At 22.2% G+C, this 17,594-nt stretch overlaps 4 protein-coding genes and 1 pseudogene across 4 annotated transcripts, besides 1 other annotated feature; 2 read left to right on the top strand and 3 right to left on the bottom strand.

Moving 5' to 3' along the window:
• Window positions 1-236: 236 nt before the first annotated feature.
• PBANKA_1040621 (fam-b protein) lies at window positions 237-968 on the top strand (the record flags this gene model as incomplete). Its single annotated transcript, XM_034565520.1, has 1 exon — window positions 237-968. One exon carries the CDS (start codon window positions 237-239, stop codon window positions 966-968), a length of 732 nt encoding a protein of 243 aa, XP_034422208.1.
• Window positions 969-2,966: 1,998 nt separating this feature from the next.
• Window positions 2,967-3,457, top strand: PBANKA_1040601 (annotated as a pseudogene).
• Window positions 2,967-3,457: a sequence feature (fam-c protein, pseudogene).
• A 1,554-nt stretch (window positions 3,458-5,011) lies between these two features.
• On the bottom strand, window positions 5,012-7,704 carry PBANKA_1040581 (BIR protein; the record flags this gene model as incomplete). Its single annotated transcript, XM_034565518.1, has 3 exons — window positions 5,012-5,515; window positions 5,628-7,547; window positions 7,687-7,704. 3 exons carry the CDS (start codon window positions 7,702-7,704, stop codon window positions 5,012-5,014), a joined length of 2,442 nt encoding a protein of 813 aa, XP_034422207.1.
• A 2,963-nt stretch (window positions 7,705-10,667) lies between these two features.
• On the bottom strand, window positions 10,668-12,722 carry PBANKA_1040561 (BIR protein; the record flags this gene model as incomplete). The annotated part of the gene is made up of 3 exons (XM_034565517.1): window positions 10,668-11,096; window positions 11,276-12,586; window positions 12,708-12,722. The coding sequence occupies 3 exons, from the start codon at window positions 12,720-12,722 to the stop codon at window positions 10,668-10,670; spliced, it is 1,755 nt and encodes a 584-aa protein (XP_034422206.1).
• Window positions 12,723-15,220: 2,498 nt separating this feature from the next.
• PBANKA_1040541 (BIR protein) lies at window positions 15,221-16,347 on the bottom strand (the record flags this gene model as incomplete). Its single annotated transcript, XM_034565516.1, has 3 exons — window positions 15,221-15,307; window positions 15,397-16,224; window positions 16,333-16,347. The coding sequence occupies 3 exons, from the start codon at window positions 16,345-16,347 to the stop codon at window positions 15,221-15,223; spliced, it is 930 nt and encodes a 309-aa protein (XP_034422205.1).
• Between the last annotated feature and the right edge of the window lie 1,247 nt (window positions 16,348-17,594).

The raw sequence follows: 17,594 nt of genomic DNA, 5'->3' as shown, positions 1-17,594 counted from the left end.
ATTAATATCATTAGGATTAGTTTTATTATTATTATTATTATTATTATCATTATTATTATATGTATTTATAAAAGATTTACGTTAAATTTAAGAAACAATAAGCTTGACGATATGTAAATATATTAATCCATGCTAATATAAATTTTATTTCTTTGAAGTATTAATAAATATAAGAAAAGAGAAGAAAATATATTCTCAAAAAAATTCGATAAATTTTAGAAATAATAGGTCCTAACATGCAAGACGCCAGTTTAGACATAAATGATTTTTATGATTCAAGTTTGAGCATTTTGGATAAGTATAATGACGGCAATTATGATGGAGAAGAAAACATATATACTAAACAAATTATAAACTTTCACCAAACAAATTTTGAATATAGTGATACATCATCCAAATTAAAAGATATAGAGGATGTGAGAGAATTCATTAATGAAATTACGAGCGAGTTAGAAATATCGAAAAAAGAAAACGATAATAATAGGGAATATGAAATAGCCAGTGGAACAAAATATAGACAAAAGGCTAGTAAAAAAGGATATAGATCTCCTTATATCAAGTTGGAAAATTTAAAAGAACTGAAACATAGTGAACATATCTTGGATATAGATGTTAATAACTTTGAAAAAAAATATAATGAAGTTATTTCAGGAAATAATTATAATATAGTCAAGTGTAATTCAAAATTTGATGAAACGTTCAAACGTTTAGTGAAGAATCATGCATTACTCTTTCCAGTTGTATTATTGTGTTTAATTTCAGGAGGATTCGCAATTCCATTTGTTATTTTATCAGTACATAAAACGGGATACAGCATTAATAAGCTGTTTAAACTCATAAAGATACTCAAAAAAAGATCGAAATATAAAATAAAAAAATTGAAGACCAAACACGTAAAACAACCAGAGTCATCTATTAAAAGAGCCCACAGACGGTTCCAACAATATAACATCTGGTCAAGGAACTGAACATCACCCTTCTGCAATAAATGTAAAAGAAGATATATGGAAATAGCATCTTCAAGATATATATTTAATGAACACAAATCAATTGCATTTTCAGTTATAGTTATTGTAATACCCATTACTTTAGCTATTATGTATAAGGTAAATAAAAATAAAACTACTAAATAGAAAATTAAAAAATATCTATTACGCAAATTTTGTATATGCATAAAAAAGAAAACAGCTATATATTTTTATTGTTTTTATGTTAGTATTTATATTATGGATGTGGAAAAAATCGAAGAGAAAAAAAACAAGAAAAAGCTTATAAATTTACTTTCTGGAAAGAAAACTGAAAAGACAGTTATAAATTAATCTATTCAAAAAAAACAGGATAAAAAGTTTACAAATTCATCTACTCAAAAAAAATAGACTAAAAAATCTATAAATTCCATTTATGTAGAAAAATTTTCATTATTAAATATGCCAAAACTTATGTAGCCCGACCCTGTACCATTTATTAATTTAATTTTTCATTAATTTTTCTTGTTTATAAAAGAAAAGGCGATTCTTTGTAATGATAAATCTAATTAAATTTTATTTTAGTGTTAAAAATATATGTATTTGTATTTAAAAGATAATTTATAATTCAAACAATAATAAATAAATTCCATTTCATTTGTTAGTATAAATAATTAGGAATTCAATATATGGGAGCCACGTTAAGGCCCATTTACCCTATTTTTATAAAAAATATAGAATATATTTTCCATATGACGAAATGATCTATGATAACTAATGTGCTATATTTATATTTTATTTAAATAATATTTATAAAAATAAAGGCAATATAATGCTTATCTATTAAAGGTACTATAATATATATTTAATGAATACGACAAAATAAAGCATTTCTTATCAAATATACTGCATTTTCTGGTTTCACATGTATTATTCGTTGTGATTTATACAAGGTATACTTGAAAACATGAATAATTTATATGATTTTAATAGAAATAATATATTTCGCATTGTATATTCAAAAATATATTATATAAATAAAATAGTTACATATCTATCTATGGAGACTATATTTTAAAAAAACGAAAAAAAATAAAATGTAGAATATTATTAAATAATATTAAACATTTGAGAAGTGTAAAAAATAAAAACGCGTTTAGATGCAAACAATTTTTGTTAATTGTTTTTCATATATTTGAATATATTGATTTACAATATATATGTATATAATATGTTATTACTATAATTAATATATATAAATTTGAGTGTAGACATGCAAAAATATAAGTTTATAAAATATCAAACATATTATTAAATGATCCTTTGAATTATACTAAAGACTTATTTATATAAAAATATGCAAAAAATATATTTTAGGTTGAATTTGTCACATAAACTTATTTGTTTATAATTAAAATAATATATTCTTTACTAAAATGGGTTATTAGAAAAAAACATAAATATAAATTTTTTCGCAATTGTATGTTTATGTCTATGATGATAGCAGTTATTATATATTTATATGATGTTATATAGATATAAATCAGTGCATTGATTTATTTGTATTTTAAATATTAAAAACAATTTTGCTATATTAAATATAATGGTTCAAATAAACAAAAAATGCATAGAACAAATACAGTTTTATGTATTTAGAACAAATTGTTATATATTTTTTTTATGCATTTAAAATAAATTATATTAAAGTAAGAATAAAATATTAAATTTTGGTAAATTATAATTGAAGGATTATAAATGTGTAGATGCTTTAAAATAGAAGCAATATATAATTATAATATAATTTCATAGATATCAAATAATTTGCTTATATAAATTAAAATTAAACAAATTGTATAAGAACATATTTCTAATAATTTAATATTAAATAATAGAATTATTGTTTTACAACAATAATAGATAAAAAGGAAACTAAAAAAGAATAAAACATATATATTATTTAAAGCGTACTGCTTCAAGGAAACACTTTTTATTAATAAGAAAATGAATAAGAGGATATTTAGTTTGTATTGTCTTGTATGTCCTTTTGGATGTATCAATACATTTCTCTGAACAGAAAGTGAGTTATCAAAACAAAATATAAACTAATGTTTAGAAAATTATATAATAGTGGTTATTTACATTTTGTGACGTATATATTGACGCATATATACATTATTATATTTATTCTCTTATATGGTCGATCTAAGTTATCTGTATTAAGAAATAGAATCATTCGTGCTATCAAAAAAATAAAGAGAAGTACCAAAAAAAATGGTACAGAATATAAAAGCAAAACCCAATTAAATAATAACAATAATAACGATTCTATTGATGATAAAGATGATTATGAGTGTTATATATATATTATGAATATGATAAAACATATTATGAAGAGAATTATGACAACGATTGCTATAAAAAATCAAACAACTACTGTGGTTGCTTTGGTTGATTATATAAATGTTAAAATAAACACAATTTATTTATTATAAATTGTTAATAGAAGACTTATATATTTACCTACATGGAAAATGTTTCGACTTATTTGCATTATTGTATATAATTTGTGAAAGAATGTTCCGAAAATAATTAATAATTGGGATGCGATAAATACGTTTGCTATAATCATAGTATTTATTACTTTTATGCGTATAGTTTTATAATATACACATATGTTTATATTTTATATAATGAAAGTAAAATTAGACAAATTTTCATCTTTTAAGTGTATTAATAGAATAACGCTATAAACAATTTCATAGATACACTACATTTGATTAATTGATTCAATAGTATTATGGTAATATATATATGTATGAAAACACATTTGACTCCATTATATATGTGTTTTTTATTCATAGTTTTCTTTCATGATTGTCTTTTATATGCATAACTTAAATAAAATTTTTTTTTTCGTAACGTTAGAACAAAATATTAATATATATAACATTCCTATATTCATAATTGGGTTCTTCATAGTTAAGTGGGAATAGTAATTCTATCAAATTGTATAAGACGTAATCACTAAATTAAATTGCTACTATTATATGTTTTATTGTTTACTAATTTAAAAAAATAACAAACTCGGAACATATTTAATTGTACTATTTTACATGAAAATCACACCAAATATTTATAGAATTCAAATGTAATTAAAAATGACAAAAAACTTAAACATATTAAAAAAATGGTATGTACAAAAACAAATCTTACTAAAAAAAAATATTGGATATGTTTAGCATGAATATAAGAAAACGCCCTTTTAAAAATTAAAAAAGGCAAACAAAAACATGTATAATTTTAATTAATTAAAAAAGTATATAACTTGAAACATTTGCAAGATTTAATGATTTTCTTATTACTATTATTATTCGATAAAAAACATATATTATATATAATAGCTTCCCTTTTTGCTCATTGGGATTTTTCAATAACTATTTTTAGGGCTATATTACTTCATATTTCCTTTATTTATTCCATTGTTTTATTTTATTTTTCATTTTCTCCATCTCCGAAATATGATGCAACTTCTTCATCTAATTCTCCATCTTCGTGTAGCCTACTTGAGTCCTCTTCATTTATTGGCCTTAATTCTTGTTTTTCAGCCGCCTTAGGTATTGGAGGGGGTACTATCTTGTTTATGTGTGTTCATTTCCTCTTCTTAAAAATACGGCCACTTCATCAACGATAATACCATTGGTTTCTCAGGTAAAGGATTTATCTAATTTAGTTTGACGTATTTTGGAAATTTCTATTAACATTGGATCGAATTCATCTATAAATTGGAGATCGGGAAAATCAGACTCCTAATCCGTATTTTCAAGTGATTTCTCTATCTAATGCCTTTTCTTTGTTTTTTTTAAGAATAAAAACTAAACAAATAACAAAATTAATTATTATAGAAATATTTATATAATATGATCTATTTTTCTCGTTTCTTCTTATATTACACAACCCTGAGCCATAAACCCTGAATTTTAAACCCTTGAATTTAAAGTCAGATCCAAAGAATCTTGACACAAAACAAAAACTATTAATTATATTTATTATTCTAAACAATAGCCTTTTTTTTTATAAACATAAAAAATAAACAAAAATAAAATAACAAATGGTACAGAATCGGTCTTCATAAGTTTATGTATATTTAATAATGGATATTTTTCCCAATAAATGGAATTTATAAACTGTTTAGTCTTCTTTTTTTGAGTAGATGAATTTGTAACCTTTTTATCCTGTTTTTTTTGGGTAGATGAATTTTTAAGCTTTTTATTCCGCTTTTTTTGAGTAGATAAATTTGTAAGCTTTTCATCCTGCTTTTTTTGAGTAGATGAATTTGTAAGTCTTTCATCCTGCTTTTTTTGAGTAGATGAATTTGTAAACTTTTTATTCTGTTTTTTTTGAGTAGATGAATTTATAATTATTTGCACTTGTTTTTTTCGATCAGTTGTGTTTATAACTCTTTTTGTCGCTTCATTTACACCAAACATATTTATAACCTTTTTCATGTTTTTTTTTTTCTTCAATTCCTTTCTACATCCAAATGGAAAATACTAACATAAAATTATGAAAAAAATATATAGTTATTTGTTTTTTATGCATACACAAAATATGTAGTAATATGTATTTTTTAATTTTTTATTTAATAATTTTCTTTCTATTTACCTTATACATAAGTGCTAAAATAATGGGTATAGCAATAATTATAACTGAATATGCAACTAATTTGTATCCTTTAAATACACCTTCTGGAAATCCTATTTCAAATATGCCTTTTTCTACCTTGATTTTATCTGCCTTGATTTTAGAAGGAAGTTTTTCAATTTGTTGATCAGATGTTATATTGATAAAAACCTCTGTGGACTCTTTAGGAGTTAAACTTGGTATTGATTCTTCAGCTTTACTTATTTTGCCTTCACTTTCAGTTTCATTTATTTGGTCTTTACCTCCAGGTTTATTTTCTTGCCTTCCACCTTCAGCTTTTTTGTCACTAGCTTGTGTCGATGAAAGGGAGAGTGTTTCTGATGTATCATCAGAGGGAGTCGAATCACTTCCCGAGTCTTTGGGTTGAATGTTATTATCAACTGATGGTAATGTAACATTTACTTTATTTGGTTGAGTGATTAAATAATCAACAAACTCATTAAATGCAGAATAACCTTTTGTTAAGCTAGTTGATGTACTTCCATATAAACGCTGTCCATAATAAGTAAGGTTTTTATAAAAAGATGAAAGATGCAGTTTATAGAAATCATGTAAAAGTCCCTTTTCTGTGATTTTTTTTATAGTTTCATGGTTCATCGATGATTTTTCTGGTGTAGATGCAGGTTGTATCACATTCTCATTATCTTGTGATTCTATATTTGCCTGTGATTTTAACTGTGTTTCTGAGTCTTGTTCTGGTTGTGGTTCTGGTCCCTGCTGTGATTCTATCTGTGGTGATGATTCTGTCTGTGTTGGTAATTCTATTTGTGGTGTTAATTCTTTCTGTGGTTGTGATTCTGGATGCGGTAGTGGTTCTGGCGTCGGTGATAATTCTGGATTCGGTGGTGGTTCTGGCTGAGGTTTTATTCGAGTCATTTCTTGAGATATTTCTTGAGGTTGTGCTTGATCTTTCAATTTCGTTGATAAACTTTCTTTTGTTGGTTCTATAGACATTCCTTGGGATTCTCTATTATTTTCTTGTTCATTTCCTGGTATTTTTAATTCAACTTCTGAAAATGATGGTTCTTCTCTTTGGTTTGATGTTTGATCCACTGTACTTTTTAGCTTGGTGGGTTGCTCAATACTCTTCCCTTTGACTTTAGGATCTTTTGGCTCCTCTAGAGTGTTCTTTTCTTCCGGAATTTCTGAAGTCTTCTCAGATTGCAATTGATCCTTTGGATCATTAGAATCAAGTGTTTTCAAATTTTTCGTAGAATGTGAATCTATTTCTTTCATTGGTGTAAGTTCTAGAAGATGACTTTCTATATTTTTTTTTTTATCAGCATCATCCTTAATAGCAGAAGTTTTAAAGTCGTCATATATTTTTTTTAATTTTTCCAATAGAGGTAGATATGAATCATCTCCAGAAAAGGTCTTGTAAAGGTTTCTATATTGATTAAGACACTTTGCAGAATACTGACCAAGTTTCACAGGTCTTTTATTATTTTTTTTATAATATGCAATTGTATTACATATACGTTTAAGTAACATATACAATTCACTCATATACCTAAGATTAGGATATTTCACACCCCTTAGATCATTTATAATATGCCATTGTCTAAGATTACCCATATTTGTCTCTAAATATTTTTCATAAGCCGAACTTAAAGTCATTACATTTACGTTTTCATTGTTTCTTTTTTTGGCTATCTTAAATAATTTATGAGCTAACCACATCATAAAATGTTCATAATAACTGCTTTCTGTATTATAAAAATTCGTAAATAAAAACGCGCTCAAAGCACCAATACCTTCAGCCCTATTTAAGCATTGTTTGTTATCGGGGCAATATTGATGGTATTCTGGGGAATTTTTAATTGTCGTCTGTATGTCAGTATTACCATTCAAAAGCACATCGGCATCGATAAATAGCTCACACTAAGAAAATTATATATAAATTAATAAAAATATGTATTCATACAAAATTTATTGAATAAAATTTAATGTGATTTGTAGGCAAATCAAACACAATAAAATAAAGGATAGGCGCGTTTTATTTTAAAATAAAATTATTTACCACTGTTTCGTCGTCCATTGTAGTGGAATTTTGTTCTTAATATGTAGATTGGCATCATATAGTTTTTATATAAAATATATATACTGACAAAATATATACGTAAATGAGCATTCTAGATCACATTTATCGTATTAAACACATTAATTTTTTTAATAGGAATTTAAAATTAATATGGGATAATAATATTCCTTTATTAATATTATGTTTACTTTTATTACCATTTACTAAATTTTCTTAAATTATGATTGGCTTAATACATATTTAGCCATATGTATATATAATACAATTTATGCACAAAAACAATATTACTAATAATATTATACATAATTAATTTTATTATAAAATATTAAGGAATTTTATAATGAGCTTAAAAAATATATACTTAAACATATGCTTTAATATAGAACATAAACAACGTCATATATTTTATTATAATAAACAGTATTCTAAAACTTAAACACTGTACAAATATAAAAAATTAAGAAAGTTATTATTAGAATCCTTAAAAATATATTAAATTTTTATATACTTGTTTCTAATATTATATACCACCCTTTTATTTAATATACATAAATTCTTATCCATTTTAATGAGCCCGATAACTTTATTTTTATTCTTATATACTTCAATTTATAATTATACTTTATTGGGTAATTTTATAACCTATTATACGTATCATGCCCATTGCTAAAACAACAATTAGCACTGAATCCGTTTTATTAAACTATTTATAAGCTTAAATAAGCCTTTGAATGTAAATAATTTTTAAAATAATAATTAGTAAATATTAAATATTTATTATTCCTTTCTATTAATATTAAATATAAATAACTATTGATGCTCATTTTTAAGTATAATAGAAAACTATGCATAATTATATTGGTATATTGCACTTTGAGAGGAGAGATAATGGAAGTATGTTTTTTAATACAAGGATGTAGTCATATAAGATTTACCTATTCTACATAGTTTAATTATACCTTAAATTTTCTACCATTAAAGCTTTCAATTCATATATATATCAAAATTCTTCATTAAAAATGCCTTAAAATTATTTTCTAAATATATAGTTTACTTTTATATTTTGTAATAAGCTATATTTAGTTTTATGATGAAAAGCAATATTTTTAAGAATACTATAAAATTATTAATATTATTTTGTTTGGTACCGTTAATTCTAATATTGTCGCATTAATGCATACTTAAATAAGTGTTATAACATTTCATTTGATGTTTTATGCATATAATTTTAAACTTATTACAAGTTTAATAATATATATCAAGTATTGGAATCAAATTAATTTAATGATTTCATCGTATTTAATACGTTATCTATTGTTATTACTATTATGATGTCGTTTGTATATCAACGTATAGTACAACGAAACAATTAGTGCACTCAATAAAAATCCTTTAAATCAATAGAGAATATTTCCTATTTTATTGTTTTAAATTATATATTTTAGAAGGTATATCATATTGTAAAAACACTATATTTAAATTCTAGATTTATATTTTCTATATATATAGTAGCATAATAAAAATATTATTAGTTAAAATTAAATTAATTATTTCATACATTTTCTATATGCTTTGCATTAATATATATTTGTATATGCTTCCCAAATTTAACATATTTCTGTGCTTGGCCATTGATACAATATTATATATATTAGTAAAGTAACGCTAATTTTATATACCGAATTGTTTATAAGTATTATAGCAAACTATAACATTAAATTTTATTTATATATTTATATTTTAACTATTTTAAAATATAATTTATTTATACCTCAAAACTATAAAGTTTAAAAATTAATAGTGATTAATCTAATATATACCTTATCATAAATAAATTAAAGCGTATAAAGCAACTTCTATTATTACTAATTAATTTTAATACAAATGTAAAGGAAACACAAAAAGAAAATAGTAACTACAATTAAAACTTCAAAAATATTGTATATATAGTGCGATTTTTTTTGTATTACTAAAAATGGTAGATACATAAAACATCTTTTATAGATATCGTTGTAGTCTCGAATCTCAATCGATATTCCATGAATCTATATTTTATGATTATCTATTATAGATTGCAATATGTTTAATTAACATTAAAAATATACGCATTAACCTAAAGGCATATTATAATGTAGGCAATTGTTTCAAATGAATCTAATTATAATTTATATTCATTTATAAAAAAGCATGAGCGTCAATATTACTACCAATAAATAATTTTTATAAAATTAACTGCATTTCTCAAATTAAATTAATTATTTTAATATTTAAAAATATAATAGGCATGTTTTATATAAAAAACTATCCATTATCAAAGAAATTTTGTAAAATAAATGGAAAAATATATCAAAACAATTATTTTAAATAAGTGTACATATTTATAATTTCCAAAAAAACTAAACATGTTATATATTCATCCATTTATGTTTTTTTCTTAGATTGATGTACATGCTTCCTTTTAATCAAAATGCATTAATGTAAAAGATTTATATATAAACATATATTTTATATATATTTTTCAGCACCGTAATATTAGAAAATTTATGCTAATAAAACGATTTATTTTCATGAATGAGATTTATTTATTGTTTTCATTTTTCTTATAAAACTCAAAATATAAATTCAAAATTAGTTATTTTCAAATAGGCCATATCTTAATTATATCAATTCATGTCATCTGAATAATCTATTAACGATTTATTTCCTCTTTTTTATTTTTTTTCATTACTAAATAATTTTATAAACTAATATATTTTTAGAGTTATAGAAAAGGAAGTTATAATTGAAATCACATGAATCGATCATACGACACTGTTTTATATAGATTAATAAAATACACATATTATATATTACACAAAATACACTTTTTAATTGTTTATATAAGCCAAATTACTTATATTGAATTTTTAAGTCAGATCCAAAGAATCTGAACACAAAACAAAAACTATTAATTATATTTACTATTCTAAATAATAGCCTTTTCTTTTATAAACATAAAAAATAAACAACAAAAATAAAATAATAAATGGTACAGAATCGGTCTTCATAAGTTTGTGTATATTTAATAATGGATACTTTCCCCAATAAATGGAATTTTTAACCTTTTTATCCTGTTTTTTTTGAGTAGATGAATTTGTAACCTTTTTATCCTGTTTTTTTTGAGTAAATGAATTTTTAAACTTTTTGTCCTGTTTTTTTTGAGTAGATGAATTTTTAAACTTTTTGTCCTGTTTTTTTTGAGTAGATGAATTTATAATTATTTGCACTTGTTTTTTTCGATCAGTTGGGTTTATAACTCTTTTTGTCGTTTCATTTGCACCAAACATATTTATAGCCTTTTTCATGTTTTTTTTTTTCTTCAATTCCTTTCTCCATCCAAATGAAAAATACTAACATAAAATTATGAAAAATACTAACATAAAATTATGGAAAATACTAACATAAAATTATGAAAAATACTAGCATAAAATTATGAAAAATACTAACATAAAATTATGAAAAATATATAATATTTATAGTGAAGAAATATTTTTAAAATTATATACTTCACAGTTTTCTTTTTATTTACCTTGTACATAATAGCTAAAACAATGGGTATTAAAAGCATTATAATTGAAATTACAATTTTCTTGTATAAGTTGAGTGGATTGTCATCTATTTCTGTCGTTCCATTTCCTGTTACTTCGGTTACTGAATTTTCGCGTTTAATCACTAAATTTGGCACTGTTTTTTTAGAATCTTCTTCATTCTTTTGATCATATTTTTTTTTTTTAGATGATTCCTGAGGTAATTCTGATGTCCTAGTTTGTTCCGTAGAACTTGATGGTGATGAAGCTTCAGATGGAGTTTCTTGAGATGATAATGGGTCACCTCCTGGGCCTTTTTCCTCAGGTATACCATTATCGAATGTATAAGTTTTTATTGGTTTTTTTAACTCCCCATTCACATAATTAATCGTGTTATCAGCAAAATTTATAAATTTATCGTAAACATTTGTTAGCGCTGGCAACGACTTTTTATATAAGTTATTGCCAACATTAGTAAACATAATACTAAAAAATGAGCTATACGATTCAAATCTATTTTTAACAACATCTATATATCTCGAGGTATCTTTGCTTTTCTCAATATTTTTTTTTCCCTTAATTTGTCGGAGATCCACACTTTTAATTCTCCATGATTTTGTTGCTGCTTTACATAGTTTCTTACAATTATTTATTTCTTCTATATCTATAATTTGGGGAAGTTTATTTTGGATGTGATTATCATTTCTAAATTTCTGATAAGCATTTTTTAAAGTCAACAGTACATCACAATAATACTCATCTTCAAAAACCTTAATTTTTTTATTAACAAGTTGATTGGATTGTTTTTCCCAATTACTAGCAAAATTTGAAAAACTGGAGCAATTTGAAGGATCGTTGGTATATTTAGTAATTGCATTACACAGATCATTAAGTAACCCATAAAGTTTATGCATTTCATCAATTTTAATATTCATTATTTTTTCTTTTTTATTGATTTGATCAATATGTTCGTTATAATATTCATCATATTTTATAAACGTGGTATCAAAATCTGACACGCTTCCGTAGTTCCCTGTTTTAATTAGTTTCATTTTATCACTTAACCATAGCATAATATACGTGATATATTCGTTATTTTTATTATCAGATTCTATATAATCATCTCCGGTGAATAAATTCTTAAGTAATAATGTAGTAACAGCGCTAACTATTTGACCGATAGTTCCACATTTTCCTTTCCCTGTTTCCTTGCTAATAGGACAATAAGCATTGTATATTTTAGTAGAGGTATGATTGTTCTCGAAAGAAAAATTATCAGGCAAAAATTCCTCAATACCTTCAAATGCTTTACACTAAGAACATATTATAAAAATTAATCAAATGGCTATTAATGATATATTATGAAATTTAAGTTAATTTATAAACAATGCAAAACAATAAAATAAAATTTATTTTATTAAAAAATAAGTATACCACATTGAGAGTCATTATGCTGGATTTTATTTTTAATCTGTAAACAATTTGTCATCATATTATTTTTATGTAACATATGTATTGAGACAAAGTAGGTTATTAATTGAAATTTCTATATAATTAATATATGTAGTTAAAGAAATTCTATTAATTTTAATACTAAATTAACATACAATAATAATAGTATTAAAAAGGTATTTAATTCTTATTTATGACAATCACTAAATTTACTTAAGCGGTTATTTGTTTAACATTTTTATCATATATATATGTAATACATTTTATACGTAGTACACCTTTCTTAAATAATATATTGAATAACTATATTGCACAAATTCATGGAATACCATAAAAAAATTGATTAAATTTGTTTGATATAATAATATATTTATATTATAGGTTTGCGCATGAAAATAAATATATATTCACTACTTTTTTAATAAAGGAGTTTTAAAACTTATGTTACTATAAACATATAAAGAATTAGAAATATATAATTACTATAACTGTTAATTTATTTTATTATTTGAATGTCAAATATTTATATATGTTATTATCCCATATTGGATGTTACATTTTTTAATATCATATCTAATAATATAAAACAAATTACTTATTTAAATTACAATATTTATAGAATAGATTAACACTACTATTTTTCTAAATAAATTATATGTAGTTCGTATTTATAATATAATTAATATATTATAAAGGAATTTTATAGTATATAATAACTTTATTTATACAAAAACACGCTTTATTAAATGTATCGTTTTAAAACTTGGATAATATAAAACTAATTTTAATTTATAAAAAAAGTCATATAAAATTCCTTTCATGTTGTTTACTTAAATTTTATAGGTTTATGATTTTAACATTTGCTTTTTATTTAGTAACGATAATAAACTTTTAGAAACAATATAACTGGTTTTTCCATTATAGTGCATATTTCTACTTATAATCTAAACATATTATATACTACATATTTTATAATAAAACATTTAATTCAATATAAAAAAACTATATTTTTAAGTAAACTATATAATTATTAATATTAGTTTGCTTGGTAACGTTAATTCTAATATTGCCACACTAAAAAAATACTTAGTTAAAGGCTATAATATTCATTTGATGCTTTGTGCATACTAGTTTAGTCTTATTACAAGTTTAATAATATATATAACTACTGTATATCCATGTAATATAATTAAATAAACATAATATATTAATCTAATATTATTATTGTTGTTACTAATGATATATCACTGTTTACTACAATGAAATAATTAATGTACTCAAGAGGAATAATTTAAACCATTTAATAATTTTCCTTTTTTCTGTGTTTTAAAGTATAATATTTTAAAACATATATATTATCTCGTAAAAACATTATATTTAAAATATATATTTATAAGTTTGTGTATATATAATAATCTAATATAAATATTATTAGTTCAAAGAAAATTAATTATTATATATTTTTTCTATATAATTTATATTAATATTTAATTATATGAAGTTTCGACAATAAAACAATATTAGTTATTGGTATAGTATTTTATTAGTTTATATGTATAGACATATAATAATAACGTATTCTATCTATCATATTATTTATAATTATTAGAACGAAATATAATTTGAAAATTTATTAATATACTTATATTTTATCTTTTAAATATTTTAAAATATAATTTATGTATACCACAAAACTATAAAACTTAAAAATTAATAGTGATTAATCTATGTTATACCTTATGATAAATAAATTAAAGCGTATAAATAAAGTTTTATTATTACTAATTAATTTTAATACAAATTTAAAGAAAATAAAAAAGATAATAATAACTACAATTAAAACTTAAAAAAATGTTAGAAGCATAATAATAATTTATAGACTATGTTACATTGTCGATATTTGATCTATATTTTATGAATATCTATTATTACAATTCAGTTGTATAACACGATTTAAATCAAAATAAATATGATATAAATCATATGTTTTATTAAATAAAATTTTCATCAAATAAAGAAACATATTATGATATGCATAATTCAATATAGCTCTGGGTTATCAAGGTTTATATAATAGGCAATTATCATATAGAATAATATGAATTCATATATAGTCAATATCTATATTAATATATGCAATATAGATATTTTATTTTAATCATATTAAATCGGAATGAACACTCAATTGTATATATTGTGTTTTATGGAAAATATGTTATACACCCCCTTTCACATTAATGGTTATATCCATTTTGGGGTTGAATATTTGATCGTTTGAACTACTTCTCGATATTAAGCATACGGATATAGTATATATATTTAATTAGTGTTCACATTATAAATAATTAAATACAATATAACATTTAACCCTAACCCACAACATAAAAACTATATAAAATTATGTAAAAGTTACTTATTTCTAAATAGACAGTTTCTTAAAATATATAAATCATTATTACTATTCCTGAAATAGTCACTACTTTTCAAATCATATATTAATGATAAGTTTTCTTCTTTATATTTTTTATTTTTTCTCTTAAATATTGTTTTTGAGCTCGTTTCCGAAATCCAAATAACGAATACTAATATAAAATGTTAAGAAACGTATGATTTGTTTATTAGCGTTTGCATATATATAATGAAAATTATTTTAAAATTCCTTATTATTTACCTTATAAGAAATTCCCAACAAAAATGCTATTGCACCAAATATCGATAAAACTGTAAATAATTTGTTTCCTATCGACGAATTTGATGATGTAACTTCAGAAGCTTGTGCAGAAATTGGTTCAGAACTTTGTCCATTTTGTTCAGGACTTTTTACAGAATTTTGTGTTGTTTTTATATCTGGAAGAGATTGAATATTGCTACATTTCTTTTTTATATTATCATAATCAGTTGATAAAGCAGACAATATTTGACTATGCAGGGTACCTTCAATATTATATATATTGTTTAGCTCTGTATATTTTTTAACAAAATCATTCGCATTATTTGACAGTTTATTGCCTGTTTGATTCTTTGCAATATTACCATGCATACTGCATAATAGTTTAAATGCATCATAAAATTTAGACATATCTTCAATATTAATATTCAGAAAATCATTTCGTTCATCTATGAATTCCTTAAGATCCGTAAATTTACTGGAATCATCTCTAAATTTTTTATATTTATCATTATCATTTACATGATTAGTATAAAAATCGTTTATTTTGGTGGAACTGTGCTCTGAGTTTTGCTTTAATTTATAACTAAACCACGAAATCATATGTAGAAAAAATGCATTAGTATTATCTTCATTATAGCTTCTACCTTTGGATATAAAATAGCAGTGTTCAAGTAACCATAAAAATCCAATTGTAATTTTTTCGAGATTAGTATTGCAGTCTCCATTAGGGCAGTACTTATCGAAATTTGTAATTTGTTTAAATTCAAAATTTGCGGTTCCGCCTAATTCAGCAGGTAAATGCATCCTCAAAAGATCAAATTTTTGACACTAAGAAACCATTTAAAAAAAAATGATAAACATATGTATTAAGAAAATGCTTTTAAAATAAAGCTTAATGAAGTTTATAGGAAATATAATATAAAAAAGTGTATATACTAGATCATCATTCATTATGATGGAATATAATTTATAATCTCTAGGTTAAGGGGATATTATATATATATACTAAAATAGGTAATACAATTATTTAACCCTATATACAGCAATTATCTGTAGATAAAAATATTTTTATTATTATTAATTTCAATTTAAAATTAATATATAATAATAATATAATATTATTACTAAAAGAATATTGTATTTTTGTTATGATAGTTAGATAAATTACCTTGTCTTAGGGTGTTTAATACATGTTTTATCATATGTATATATAATACAATTTTTAATAAAATGTTATCCATAATAACACTCATATGAGCATTATTATAAAAATGAATATAATTTTATAATAAATTTATAATATAGTTTCTTATACATATGATTTAATATAGAACATAAACAATGCCCTGAAACTTAAATACTGCAAAAATATAAAAAATTAAAAAAGTTATTATTACTATAATCTTTAAAAGTATATAAATATAATTTTTTTTAAATATATTAAATATTTATATACTTGTTTCTTATAATATATATCAATATTTTATTAAAATTATAATATTTACAAATTAAGTTGAATGCTCCATTTTCTATGCAAATTACATAATTATAATATTATTTTTATTTAATGTGGATAAATTAATAATTCATTTAATGAGTCTTATAACATTATTTGTATTCCTATATATTTTAATTTAGAAATATTCCTTATTGGATGATTTTATAATATATTTTGCACATATTTTCCTCGGTTTAAAACGATAATTAGCACTGAATTGCATTTATTATGCTATTTATAATATTAAATAAGCCTTTGGATGCATATTGTTTTTAAAATCATACTTAGTAAATATTAATATATAAATAAGTATTGATGTAAATTATAAAGTATTATAGACAAATATGCGTAATTAAATTGTTATATTTACATTTTAGATAGGAGAGATAAGGGAATTATACTTTTTTGAGACAATGATGTACCCATATAATATTTATTTATTTTACATAGTTTAATTACATTTTCTACCATTAAAGCTTTCAATTCATGTATACATTAAAAATGCCTTAGAATTATTTTCTAAATATATAGTTTGTTTTTATACATTATAATAAAATATATTTAGTTTTATGATGAAAAACTATATTTTTAAGTAAACTCTAGAATCATTAATATTATTTTGCTTTATAGAGTTAATTCTAATATTAGCACATTAAAAAATACTAAATCAAAATTGTAATATTTCATTTGGTTGTGTATG

This window comes from Plasmodium berghei (assembly GCF_900002375.2).
Source record: "Plasmodium berghei ANKA genome assembly, chromosome: 10".
NCBI classification, from domain to species: domain Eukaryota; phylum Apicomplexa; class Aconoidasida; order Haemosporida; family Plasmodiidae; genus Plasmodium; species Plasmodium berghei.
Note: the sequence above shows the minus strand (reverse complement) of the source record. Positions and strands in the feature narration are given on the sequence as shown.